Genomic DNA, 13996 nt, shown 5'->3' on the forward strand with positions numbered 1-13996 from the left:
AAAACAAAACAAAACAAAAACCAGGACACTTGGGAATCTAGTTTTTATGACAGAAGTTGAACTAGAGAATAAACTGCTACATGTAAATCCACACAGAATTTAAAGAGGGCTCCCTAATAAGATGTTTTCAAACATTTTATTAGAAAGTCAGTAGTTACCCTACCCTAGCATCTACAGATTTGTTACAACTTAATATTTCCAGTAACAGAGCTATTTGAAAACAGCTCCTGGATTCCACTGACAACACATGCCCTCCTCTTTGCCAGACCCTGACATACAGAACATCCATATATAATAAACTCTTTCCCTCTCCTTCTCTCAAAGGGATGTGGCAAACTGCACTACAAGTGGTTAGAAATTTTACTTTTTTGACCTAACAAGAGTTAGCCTCTGTCAATCAAACAGAATACTATACTGGCAGCTGCTGTGTATACCCAAGAGAAGAAAAAAGGAGAGGGAAACATTGATTTTACTCACAGAAATGGAAAAACACTGCTGGCATTGCAAAAGTCTTTATCAGATTTCTGGCAATGTGGAGTTCACTGAGCAGTGAGTATCTATGTGCCTCTAACACCAAGTTGGTGCTAGATTTCAAAAAGAAAAATATTTTAGCTACCCAATCTAAGGTCCACAGTAGCCATAGTATCTGTATATCCAAGTATCCACAGAATCCAATGTAATACTGCTTTAGGGAGACTGGCAACAAAGAGGTTATTAGAGATTCATAAAGATAAAGGGCCAGAGCCTCACTCATGTAAATCAATACCCACGGACTCATCTTTGAAATCTACAACACCATCACCAGAGCAATCTCACCAATTCCTCACCTGCAGCAGGAGGATGCTGGCCACTAACTGTTGGTAAATCCAAAGAGCTATCAGACATGACATGCTTAAGATCTCCTCCCACATCAGCCAATTTCATGTCAAACTGAACAGAGAGTGCATCTTCAGAGTCCTCCTTGCCAACACTGCTGCCACCAATGGAAGGGAGATCCAAGGACTTCACTGACGCAGAGTCTTCTTTGGTGTGTCTGAAAGCCACAGCTTTCTCTCCCAGGGATTTGTCCGAGTTTATAGAAGAAAGTTTGCTGGAGTGGAAGTCAGCAAAATCATCATCACTTTTTCCTGAAGGAGTGTTATCTTTCAGGTCTTCAACACCTAGTCCAGACCCTTCCAGAGAAAGTTGTCTGAAGACATCATACTTAGTAGCTGCAGAAGTGGGATTCTGTCCACCCTTCACTGTGCTGCCCATGTTGCTGGTTAGAGAAACAGGACTGGCTTCCTCTTTAAGGGCATCATATTTGTCATCTGCCTTTTGCTCAGATGAAATAGAGCTATTACTGAAAGCCATAAAATCTGCAAAGTCATCCTGCTCCCCAACAGATGCTAGACTAGAATATTCTCCAAAAAGGTTGAATTCTCCAAAATCATCAGCCAAACTAGAAGTTTTTGTCGATGCCAATGCTGCCGTAGAAGCGGCAGAACCTGTTGACTGTGGTGTGGAAGCTGATTTAGATGTGCTAAACGCAGCTGAAAAAGACAATGGTTTCTCGCTGCTGCAATTAACTGAGGAAAACATATCAAGGTCTGCTAAGTTCAGAGGATTTTTCACTTGTGTTTGTTGTTTCTGTTGTATAGTTCCTGAGGGGAAGGATGGTGGAAAAGTTTTGTCTTTTGTTGCTGGCTCTAGCGGTGATATACTATCAGCTGTTTTAAAATCGGTGAAGCCATCATCAGTTCCTGCAGATCTGAATTCTGCAAAGCTTTCTCCTGAAAGAAAAAATACCACCAAACAAATAGGAATGCTGAACTGAAAACCATAATGCACAACATATTAAACTGCAAGCATAATTTTACTGATGTTTCCCCACTGATTTGACATTACTTAATGCTTACATAGTTTAAACCCTATTCAACTACATATTTATTTCCACATTGAAGTCTAGTGACACTGAAATAAATAGAAATCAAACTGAAAGTACCTGACAGTACCATTTCATTTGCTCACGTTTAATATGGGATCTCCCCTAGCTCCAGATCCTACAATTGGCTAAAAGCACTGCTCTCAAGACTTTTTGTTCCCACAGCTAGCCAGCCAAGCAGACTGTTGTACAGATACAGTAAGAAATAGGTGCTAGAGGTTCTTGAAGAGAGGCATATTAAAACAGTGGCCCTTTAAAGATAAAACATATTACATGGTTAAAAAAAAATCAGAGGTACCAATAAAGTATTATGAAAAATCCCACATCTAATATTTAGGATGTACAACACTTGGTTTAACCAGGCACTTTAGGAATAACCTTAGATACAGCCGGGTGTGGTGGCTCACACCTGTAATCCTAGAACTTTGGGAGGCTGAGGTGGGTGAATCACCTGAGGTCGGGAGTTCGAGAGAAGCCTGACCAACATGGAGAAACCCTGTCTCTACTAAAAATACAAAATTTGCCGGGTGTGGTGGCGCATGCCTGTAGTCCCAGCACTTGGGAGACTGAGGCACGAGATTCGCTAGAACCCAGAAGGCAGAGACTGCAGTGAGCCGAGACTGTACCACTGCACTCCAGCCTTGGCAACGAGAGCAAAACTCCATCTCAAAAAAAAAAAAAAAAAAGAATGACATTAGATACTATGATACTATGTGGTCTTGCTCAAGTAAATGGAGGTATTAATTTAAAGGGAACTTTGATAAAAACTTTGGAAAAAGTATCTACTTACTTGCAAAGCAGGGCACACTGTGAAGCAGCTCCTCCCCATACTCTAATAAGCTGAATCTCACAGAAAAAAGTCTATGAGTACTTGAGCTTTTCTAAAAATCAGCTGACTCACTGCATCAATGAGCACTTATTTTTATTTATTAAAATTCAAAAGGATTTGAATAAATACCAAATCTATTATACAAAGTTTTAAAGGATATGATTTAGACTTTAGTTTATATTATGCTACTGTGAGGATGGGGTAACTGACAGAATTGTTTATTTTTTTATAATTTTTTAAAATAAAATTTCTTTGGCCCATGAAACAGCTCTCAGGAGATCCTAAGAAACATGTGTCCCAGAATTGTTTGTTTTTATATTCTGGTGACAGTGGGTACTTATGTAGTTCTAATAAATAAATAGACTCAGTTAAGACATTGAAAAAAATTTAGGCCTATGATTTTTTTTTTTTGAGACAGAGTTTTATTTTTGTTGCCCAGGCTGGAGTGCAATAGCAAGATGGCATGATCCCGGCTCACTGCCACCTTTGCCTCCCATTCAAGTGACTCTCCTGCCTCAGCCTCCCAAGTAGCTGGGATTACAGGCGCCCACCACCATGCCCAGCTAATTTTTGTATTTTTAGTACAGATGGGGTTTCGCCACGTTAGCCAGGCTGGTCTCAAGCTCCTTACCTCAGGTGATCCACCCACCTTGGCCTCCCAAAGTGCTGGAATTACAGGCATGAGTCACCGTGTCCAGCCCAAGGCCTATGATTCTTAAAAGGTTTCTATATTCTTTATTATGATAGTAATGTTATCACTCAGGTACAACATCAGGATGCAGATGATCTCAGTTTTCTAACAGTATCTGAAGGTCTACTATAAAATCCACCAGGCTATGCCAGGTAACAAAAACTAGAGATAAGCCAAATGTAAATATAGTTATGCCAAGGCTGGGCACAGTGGCTCACACCTATAATACTAGCACTTTGGGAGGCCAAGGCAGGCAGATTGCTTAAAGCCAAGAGTTCAAGACGGGCCTCGCCAACATGGAGAAACCCTATCTCTACTAAAAAAAAAAAAAATAAAAAAAAAAAAAAAAAGAAAGAAAGAAAAGAAAAATGAATAAACAAATAAATATAGCTATACCAACCAGCATCATTTATTATTAAAAAATATGACTGCTTCCTGGCAGCAGTGGCTCACATCTGTAATCACAGAACTTTGGGAGGCTAAGGCGGGTGAATCACCTCAGGCTGGGAGTTCAAGACCAGCCTGGTCAGCATGGTAAAACCCCGTCTGCATTAAAAATACAAAAAAAAAATTTAACTGGGCGTGGTGGCTCAGGCCTGTAATCCTAGCTACTCGAGAGGCTGAGGCAGGGGAATTGCATGAACCTGAGAGGCAGAGGTTGCAGTGAGCCAAGATTGCGCTACTGCACTCCAGCCTGGTGACAGAGTGAGACTCCATCTCAACAAAAAAACAAAAAAAATATGACTGCCATTTCTGGAGATTAAAATTATGTAAATTGGCCAGGCGTGGTGGCTCACACCTGTAATCCAAGCACTTTGGACGCCGAGGTGGGCAGATCACCTGGGGTTGGGAGTTCAAGACCAGCCTGACCAACATGGTGAAACCCCATCTTTAAAAAAATAAAAATTAAGTAAATTAAAATATAAGCTTTAATTTCCTCACCCAAAAAATAAAAAGTTAGGGCCAGCCAGCCAGGTGTGGTGGCTCATGCCTGTAATCCCAGCACTTTGGGAGGCCGAGGCAGGTGGATCATGAGGTCAGGAGTTCAAGGACAGACTGGCCAAGGAGAGGAAACCTCGTCACTATTTAAAAATACAAAAATTAGCTGGGTGTGGTGGCAGGCATCTGTAATATCAGCTACTTGGGAGGCTGAGGCAGGAGAATCACTTGAACCCTGGGGGCGGAGGTTGCAGTGAGCCAAGATTGCGCCATTGCACTCCAGCATGGGCAACAAGAACGAAACTCTGTCTCAATAAAAAAATACTGTGCTTGTAACAAGATATATACTTGGATATATCAGATGAAAAAAAAAAAAGCACCAAAAACAAAACAAGCTGATTTTCTGCCTAACCTGAGATACTTAACCAATTCACCAGCATAATTCACCAACACCAAGGAATTCATCTAATAAGAGAGGAACAGCATTCAGATTTCTTGTAATTTATAAGACGTACCACTAGTAAAACTCAAGTCAATTTCACAAACTGACAGAAGATGCAAAATTTAAAAAATCACCCTAGAACTTTAGTATCACTGATATTTGTATTATTTCTTTAAATGTATAGGTTGCAAGAAGCCAATTTTATCACAGCCTAAATTTTTAATGTGTTGCTTTGAAGTATCTGTGAAATTGACAAGTATTGCTTTGTTTGTTTGTTTGAATCACCACAGCAAACTACACTTACTGATGAATTGTAAGCTTTTCCATTAGAAATGCAAGCTGGGTGAAAGGGTTAAAAGGAAATAAAAATGGGTGGGTTTACAACAGGAATCTGTTGGCAAATAAATTAATCACGGTCAATGGAAGCTTGTCTATCAGAAGGCACATTAAGCATATTATTTCATGATTAGCTTTGTGGTTAATGTCTACATTCTTGTAAGTTTCCCTCTCTGTCACTTTTTGGGCTCTAAAAAAATCTCAAAAGAAACCACTTTTTTGCTAAAACTTTAATAAAAATATGTCATTTCTTTATTAGAACATTTTCCTCATTTACTTTAGTTTACGGCTTAAACTGTGAAGATGGAAAAAAGGAAATATTATTAAACTCTGTCATTCAGTAACCTAAGAAACCCACAGCTCTGAACACGATACTGTAAGATTCTTCATAAATTCTAAGATACTGGACTGACGCAATGGATCATGCCTGTAATCCCAGAGACTGAGGTGGGCAAATCACCTGAGGTCGGGAGTTCGACACTAGCCTCACTAATATGGAGAAACCTCGTCTCTATTAAAAAATTTAAAAACTTAGCCAAGCGTGGTGGTGCACGCCAATAATCCCAGCTATTCAGGAGGCTGAGGCGGGAAAATTGCTTGAACCCGGGAGGCAGAGGTTCCGGTGAGCCAAGATCAAGCCATTGCACTCTAGCCTGGGCAAAAAAAAAAAAAAACCGTCTCAAAAAAAAAAAAAAAAAAAAAAAAAAAAAATCTAAGATACTAATATACTTTGATGAAGTCAAGCCAATGTATTTTTTTAATGAGTACAAAAAAGGTATGACACCATTTAGGAAAAGAAAATCTATTTTACTAAAATGAACAAAGTTGGCAACTCTACTTGGAAAACGTTAATATTAAAGTTAAGGTAGGAATGAAAGCAAGCAAATGAAAATAACAACAATCTGGAACTTTGTTTAGAAAGTACTGAAATTTGGGCCGGGCACGGTGGCACACACCTGTAACCCCAGCACTTTGGGAGGCTGTGGGTGGATCACAAGGTCAGGGGATCGAGACCAACCTAGCCAATATGGTGAAACCCCGTCTCTACTAAAATACAAAAAATTAGCCGGGCATGGTGATGCGTGCCTGTAATCTCAGCTTTTCGGGAGGCTGAGGCAGGGGAATCACTTGAACCCGGGAGGTGGAGGTTGCAGTGAGCTGAGACTGCACCACTGCACTCCAGCCTGGCGACACAGTGAGACTCCGTCTCAAAGAAAAAAAAAAAAAAAAAAAAAGTACTGAAATTTGGATGGCATGGTGGCTCCCAGCACTGTGGGATGCTGAGCTGGAAGGATTGCTTGAAGCCAGGAGTTCAAGACTAGCTTGGGCAACAGAGCAAGACCCCATGGTGGTGGGACACATCTACGGTACTAGCTGCTCGGGAGGCTGAGGCAGGACAATTGCTTGATCCCAGGAGTTAGAGGCTGCAGTTAGCTATGACTGCACCACTGCACTCCAGGTGCTAAATGACTGAGCAAGATACTGTCTCAAAAAAAAAAAAAAAAAAAAAAGGATTGAAAATGCAGGACTAAGGTATGTTACTGCTTACATTTTTCCCATTGTCTATTACAGGAATATACACTATGGCTATTAATATCATATTACACAAGAACCTTCATGTTGAACCATGTGCTCTTTACTCCAAACTTGTCTTGGCCCAAGTGTTGATGAAAGCATTGCTAGGTGCAAATGAAAACCCAACAAGTCAAAAGTTCCCCTCAGGTTTATCTCCACACTCCCAGTGTTTATCTGACATAGGTACTGAGGAAGAAATAGCTATTATGTTCTAAAAGCTTGGATGAAACACAGGAAACATTTCTAGAACCTAACAGCTATAAGGGACTGAATAGTTTTATAAGAGGTGGGCTTCCCTTTTTTAGAGATGATTAAGCAGTACAATTTCTACCATAGCTACCTACCTTCTATCCCTGACCCTTGGCAGAAGGGTGGAAACAAAAGATTGAAGGATGCCCCAAGTTCAAGCATTCAGTGCATAAAGACAGAATGTGGCATTATTCCCAGAAGGAAATTCTCATTAGAGTTTCATGGCATGCATAGTTAAGCTCTGGAGAAGATAAACTGACCTATGGGTTATCTAAGCCCTACGAATCATGTTTATAGTAGGATTTAACCACAAACATAAGGTTTTTACATATATAGCTCTCAAATTATCATTTTATATTCCCTTGTACTCTAAGTCTTACTATCAGAGATGGTAACCACGCATGCATATAAACCCCTCTCTCTTCATCTTTCTCGTTAAATTACAGCCAATCTTGAAAATCTTATAAAGTGGTAATTTAGTTTAACACGAGCAAAGTATAGTAACTGATCACCCATTCTTCCTGGATGGGTGAGCAGATGACTGAATATTGACGTGGGCATTCCTGAACACACTAAGTGAGCACTGTTTGGTTACTGCTTCTGATTGAAATGATCCTGTGTTTTGGTTGTGGCCAGGCTTTGAAGTGCTACTGGCCATTCCCTTCTTTCACGGAGCTCTCACCACTCAAACACGAAGGATTTGGTAAAATACGAGTTTGGTTGAGTCCTGCTTGCCCCCACTTGGTCATCTCTGTATGAATCCAACGTTTCATCTGGTTGTTGGTTTTTAAATTATTTTTAGCTGATGTTCATGAAGAAAAGTGAGCATCTACAAGCATGCTACTAATGAAAGAAAATCCTAGCTAAGAAAGTGCATTTCTGTACAAGAGCTGTGTCATGCCATCCTTTGGGCTCTCTGCTGGAAAAGTAGAATCAAACCTTATATAATGCCTTTTTAATTGTACCCTCTAGTATTATAGATGTAAGACAGTACTGTATTATACCTCTGTGAACATAAAATACCTTGTACTTGCTTTATGATATGTAGTAGCAACTATGCCTTAATCAAGTTTTTTTTTTTTGTTTTTTTTTTCTTGAGATAGTCTCATTCTGTTGCCTAGGCTGGAGTGCAGTGGTGTGATCTTGGCTCACTGCAACCTCCACCTCCCATGTTCAAGCAGTTCTCCTGCCTCAGCCTCCCAAGTAGCTGGGATTATAGGCATGTGTCACCGCACCTGGCTAATTTTTGTATTTTTAGTAGAGATGGGGTTTCACCATGTTAGTCAGGCTGCTCTCAAACTCCTGACCTCGTCGTCTGCCCGCCTGGGCCTCCCAAAGTGCTGGGATTACAGGCATGAGCCACCGTGTCTGGCCTCAAGTTGCTTTTAATAATGCTATTCTGGAATGTTTTCTTTCCAGATCATGAGTGAAAAGCTAAAAAATAACAAATAATAATGGTACCAGGTACTGTAACAGTAACAGAAAAAAAAAATCTTGAAAAGTGAAAGATTGGCCAAGTGTGATGGCTCATGTCTGTAATCTCAGCACTTCGGGAAGCTGAGGCGGGCAGATCACTTCAGGTCAGGAGTTCGAGACCAGCCTGGCCAACATGGTGGAACCTCATCTCTACTAAAAATACGACAATTAGCCAGGTATGGTCGCAGATGCCTGTAATCCCAGCTACTCGGGAGGCTGGGATGGGAGAATGGTTTGAGCCCAAGAGGTGGGGGCTGCAGTGAGCCAAGATCATGCCATTATACTCCGGCCTGGGTGACAAGAAAAAAACTGTTTCAAAAAAAAAAAAAAAAAAAAGGACTAGTTGTTGCCTTTACAGTCCACAGATTGCTGTACTGCTAACAATTCAAGCCTCGTTGAACAGTATAATATATCAGAGCAACCACAGCTTTCGTTTGACAAGGGAATTTAACCTGTCCTGCAAGCTTCCTGTGAAAGGGAATGTCCTATCTTCAGAGGAAACTATATTAATTTGGAATTTGTCCTAAATTTTATTTTGTTTTATTTTAACTGATTGATTGAGACAGTGTCTTGCTTGCTGTCCAGGCTGGAGTACAGTGGCACAATCATGGCTCATTGCAGCCTTGACCTCCAAGGTTCAAGCAATTCTCCTACCTCAGCCTCTCAAGTAGCTAGGACCACAGCTGAGCACCACCACATTTGACTAATTGTATTGTATTATTTTAAATTTTTTACTTTTTTTGTAGAGGCGGGGTCTCACTATGTTACCCAGGCTGGTCTCAAACTCCTGGGCTCAAGTCATCCTCCCATTTTGGCCTCCCAAAGTGCTGGAATTACAGGCATGAGCCACTGTGCCTGGCATGCCTTACATTTTACAAAATAAATAATTCCCAATAACTGAAGCACATTTCTCTCCTTGTAATTTCCAGAACCATAAGAAGTAATCTTATTCCTCTTCTACTAGATAATCCCCCATTTAGTGCCTATCATGATTTTTTTTTTTTTTTTTGAGATGGAGTCTCGCTCTGTCGCCAGGCTGGAGTGCAATGGCATGATTGGCATGATCTTGGCTCACTGCAACCTCTGCCTCCCTGAGTTCAAGTAACTCTTGTGCCTTAGCCTCCTGAGTAGCTGGGACCACAGCACACGCTACCACACCCAGCTAACTTTTTTGCATTTTTAGGAGAGATGGGGTTTCACCATGTGGCCAAGCTGGTCTCAAATTCCTGACCTCAGGTGATCCACCCACATCGGCCTCCCAAAGTGCTGGGATTACATGAGCCACCACACCGGGCCTAAACATGGTAGCTATTATTAAGGTTTTTTGAATTAGAATACTTACAGCTTGAGTTATCTATTATAAAAATCACTTCTATACCATATTGTTTCATCCATTCAGGTTTTTAGTCCTGAACACACACACACTAACACAAAGGAATGCCACTGAAAAAACCATCAAAAATCCCTTTTTTTAAAATTAAAAATGGAAATAATTTATCCTTTTAGGGACTCAAAAACTTACCTAAAGGTTTATTCTCTGCTGTCTGTTCGAGTTCTCTGAAAGCACTATATTTATCACCAGGATCTATGATAGAAAGGATGGAGCTCAATTAAGGTTAGGAATCTTGAAATCACAACTCCAGGAAGTGAGGCAGATTGGTTTAACCAAACACTCTTAATGTGTGGTATACGCATTTTACACATTTAGCACAGAAGACCACCACTTAAAGATTCATACAATTTAAATATTTTGCAATTTATCATTCACAAGTTTATGAATTTACCAATTGTTTTTACCTCCAGGTGGAACAGTATTTTCAGAAGACTTATCAGCTGCAATTCCTTTAAATACAGCATATTTGTCCATTGAAGGCAATGCTTTAGTTCCAGGAAGTGGCATCAACAAAGAAGGGGCACTAAAGGGAAAAAGAAACTTTTGATGACCCCGAATTCTGCCCTTATCATCAAAAAGGAAGTTAGAATTAAAATAGCAAACAAGTATTTCATTAAAACTCATGGCTGTCTGCTTTAAAAGTGAGAAACTAAATAGTATACATATATACCACAAAACTAAAAACAATGTCCTTTAAAAAAAAAAAAGACAAAAAACAATACCCAAACAATCATTTTTTTCCTGATTAAATGAAGAGGGGCCAGAACCATGTTGACTGTCTACGTGCCTCTTTAAGCCTTAACAACAATTGGAATGGCATTGGAAGTAGATTATTAAAGGATGACTTCCTGCAATTTTAACTTTACGACCATAAAACTGTAAAAGTGAACTGATCCACATATGTATACACAATATTTTAAAATAAATCATGTTAACCTTAACATAAATTATCTTAAATGGGTTCAGAGTGCAGAGGTAGAATAGTTAAGATAAAAATCTATTTATGAAATGTCATTCAAGCCAAGATGTAAATTGTTCTTCTTTTGATCGTACTGCACTGCCTACTGGCAGAAGTGCATACATCTGATAAGCTGTAGCAGAGTTAATACAATTTGCATTTTTACAAGGATCACATCAGTGGTTCCAGAAGCTATCTTTGTAACAAAACAACAATCACTTCAAAATTAGATAAAGATACTTTTGCCTGTGGACATATTTCTTGCTGGATGGAAAAATAGAGTAATAAGTAGTATCTGTATGGGTCATTCTTAGAAGGCTTAAACACATACTATAAAAGCATTACTTTTTTTTTTCTTCTTCTTCCCTTATCAGACCCAGGCAGCTCCCTAGAATAAGTACCTTTACATATGAATGACTACATTCCACCACTAGTTCTTGTCATTCAATACCATGTACAAGTTATATAAATGGATTTCTATGGAGTTCTTTGCCCTGGAGCAAAAAAATCTTTCCACAGACATTTACATCTTCTTATCAGTGGCTTACAAATAAGGTAAAAACTAGGCTCTGGCAGCTGCATGCTAATGGGTACACAGTCCTTTAGGACTTAATGCCATCAAATATTATGATTTCACATCACCACCAAACAACTGCTATATAACTGATCTTGACAAATGAAATAAGTCATCGTCTACATATTGTACGTTGACTTTTTAAAAGTTCCATAAGTAATTAAAGTACAGTTCACCATACAGAATATTACATGGGAATAAAGGCAATTAACATTTTAGGGAAAAAAAAAACCCAAAAAGTTGAATGATTTATTTTTCATGATCCCTCCAACTTTAGTGATGGCCATTTACAGCTCATCGGTAAAAATCTTTCTACTGCCGGGCGCGGTGGCTCAAGCCTGTAATCCCAGCACTTTGGGAGGCTGAGGCGGGTGGATCACAAGGTCAAGAGATCGAGACCATCCTGGTCAACATGGTGAAACCCCGTCTCTACTAAAAATACAAAAAATTAGCTGGGCATGGTGGCGCGTGCCTGTAATCCCAGCGACTCAGGAGGCTGAGGCAGGAGAATTGCCTGAACCCAGGAGGCGGAGGTTGCGGTGAGCCGAGCTCGCGCCATTGCACTCCAGCCTGGGTAACAAGAGCGAAACTCCGTCTCAAAAAAAAAAAAAAAAAAAAATCTTTCTACTAAATGTGACACTTACTTATTAATTTTAAAATTATATTCACAGAATTGAAAAAAAAAGATCTTTAGGGTAATGAACTACTTCTTGCTGATTAAAGTCAACAAAATTCCATTCACAGTAAGTTATGACTTAGAATGTAATTTTATGCACACTGCAAATGAATATTTCATTCTAGTTCTCCTGTTATTATTTTAAAAAACCACTGTAGTCACTGTGAAAGTGTTTATGCCAGTTACATACAGTTATCATTTGTTCCAAACATGAAAACAGTTATTTCTGCCCTTTCGTACAATGAAAATACTCAAGTAAGAAAGGCATATTGATTTTACATTTAAGAACCTGTATTCTACTAAAAAGTAAGACTTAAAAAAATTGGCCAAAAAAAGTATTTTGCATTTTCTCTAGTGAATCTATTAGTGTTTTACAATCACTCCATATGACTGTGGTAGATAGTTTTATTTAGTTGCTTACCCTGCTAAATATATGCATTTCAAAAGAAATATTTTGATCTCAGCAAAATAAACTAATCAACTCCAAACTCCTATACATTAACCTTTGTGAATTTTTATTTTTACTTTTTGTTTTTGAGACAGCATCTTGCTCTGTTGCCAGGCTGGAGTGCAGAGGCATAATTACAGCACACTGCAGTTTCAACCTCCTGGGTTCAAGTGATTCTCCTGCCTCAGCATCCCAAGTAGCTGGGACAGCTGGGAAAACAGGGATGCACCACTACGTCCAGGTGGTGAAGGTTAAGGTGGCATTTAAAACCTTAGACAAATGTTTATGCAAACAACAGAAATCTGAAGGCTTAAAAGACACTGATGTCAAATATACAAGAAATGTGAATAAATATGATTATTTAGAGTTCTGAATTATAGTTCTGTGGAAAAGCAACAGTATATTATATTACATTACAAAAATGTAGAATTATGTGCTCCTGCCTAAAAAACTTTTCAACAGTTGAAGACCTGCCTTTTAACACAGGAACATGAAGTCATCACTGCACAGATGCTCTTAGCTGTAACACAGGTTTGGCACAGGTGAAAAAGGGTATTGGCAGGCAGGTGTGTACTGGGAGGAAACAGTAGGGGCTGAAATTTGAGGTGGACAAAGGGGAGAGAAGTTTGCAGAGTAAAATTTAATTTTTTAAATTCCTCACACCTAGCCTTCTTATTATGGATGCCTCTTTCTTAACGATTAAATACAATATTAAATATATCAAACTCTTTTCTACCTATTTCCAGGCTGGGAGTTACTTGTTTTTGAAGAAGCAGGCAACTCTTGGAAATCACTGAACGAGTCATCAAGGGATCCTGACTTAGAAGCATCTTGAAAATCCTGGAAGTCGTCTTCTTCCGGCTTTACTACCTAAGTTTATAAAGGACATTTAAATAAATAGCACTGACTGGTAAAATAAATGCACAACAAATCTCCAAGAGTCAATCTCAAAGACTGCCTTTAAAATTTCTGAGTCTAGGTACATTAACTCAAGTGCTTAAGGCCAGAATCCTGTTTTGTAATTTTAGATACTCTCTGGTACAAATGGTAAAAGACTGGTCTAAATAGCTAATCTAGGCCAGGCCCAGTGGTTCATACCTATAATCCTAGCACTTTGGGAGGTGGATCTCATGAGGTCAGAAGTTTGAGATCAGCCAGCAGATCCCTGAGGTCAGAAGTTTGAGATCAGCCTGCCTGGCCAACATGGCAAAACCCTGTCTCTACTAAAAATACAAAAATTAGCTGGGCATGGTGGCATGAGCCTGTAGACTCGGCTACATGGGTGGCTGAGGCAGGAGAATCCCTTGAACCCAGGAGGCGGAGGTTGCAGTGAACCAAGATCACATCACTGTACTCCAGCCTGGGTGACTGTAAAAAAAAAAAAGAAACAAAAAAAAAGATAATCTATACATTTTTAAACTAGCTGAATTTTATTGGATTACTGAGCATCTACCATCTTTAAAAGACATATCTAGCTGGATGTGGT

The 13996-nt window shown here is 39.4% G+C and overlaps 1 protein-coding gene across 15 annotated transcripts in view; it reads right to left on the minus strand.

The window, feature by feature from the left end:
* Positions 1 to 13996, minus strand: part of SYNRG (synergin gamma) — a 94538-nt gene that overhangs the window by 40750 nt on the left and 39792 nt on the right. For all 15 annotated transcript variants that reach the window (XM_032280814.1, XM_032280809.1, XM_032280803.1 and 12 more), the window contains 4 exons: positions 13247 to 13380; positions 10259 to 10377; positions 9984 to 10046; positions 828 to 1772 (listed from right to left, as the gene is read on the minus strand). In XM_032280814.1, coding sequence (XP_032136705.1) covers positions 828 to 1772; positions 9984 to 10046; positions 10259 to 10377; positions 13247 to 13380 — 1261 coding nt within the window. The remainder of the gene's footprint in view (positions 1 to 827; positions 1773 to 9983; positions 10047 to 10258; positions 10378 to 13246; positions 13381 to 13996) is intronic.

Source organism: Sapajus apella, unplaced genomic scaffold (assembly GCF_009761245.1).
Source record: "Sapajus apella isolate SASKATOON/1434 unplaced genomic scaffold, GSC_monkey_1.0 scaffold12, whole genome shotgun sequence".
NCBI lineage: Eukaryota > Metazoa > Chordata > Mammalia > Primates > Cebidae > Sapajus > Sapajus apella.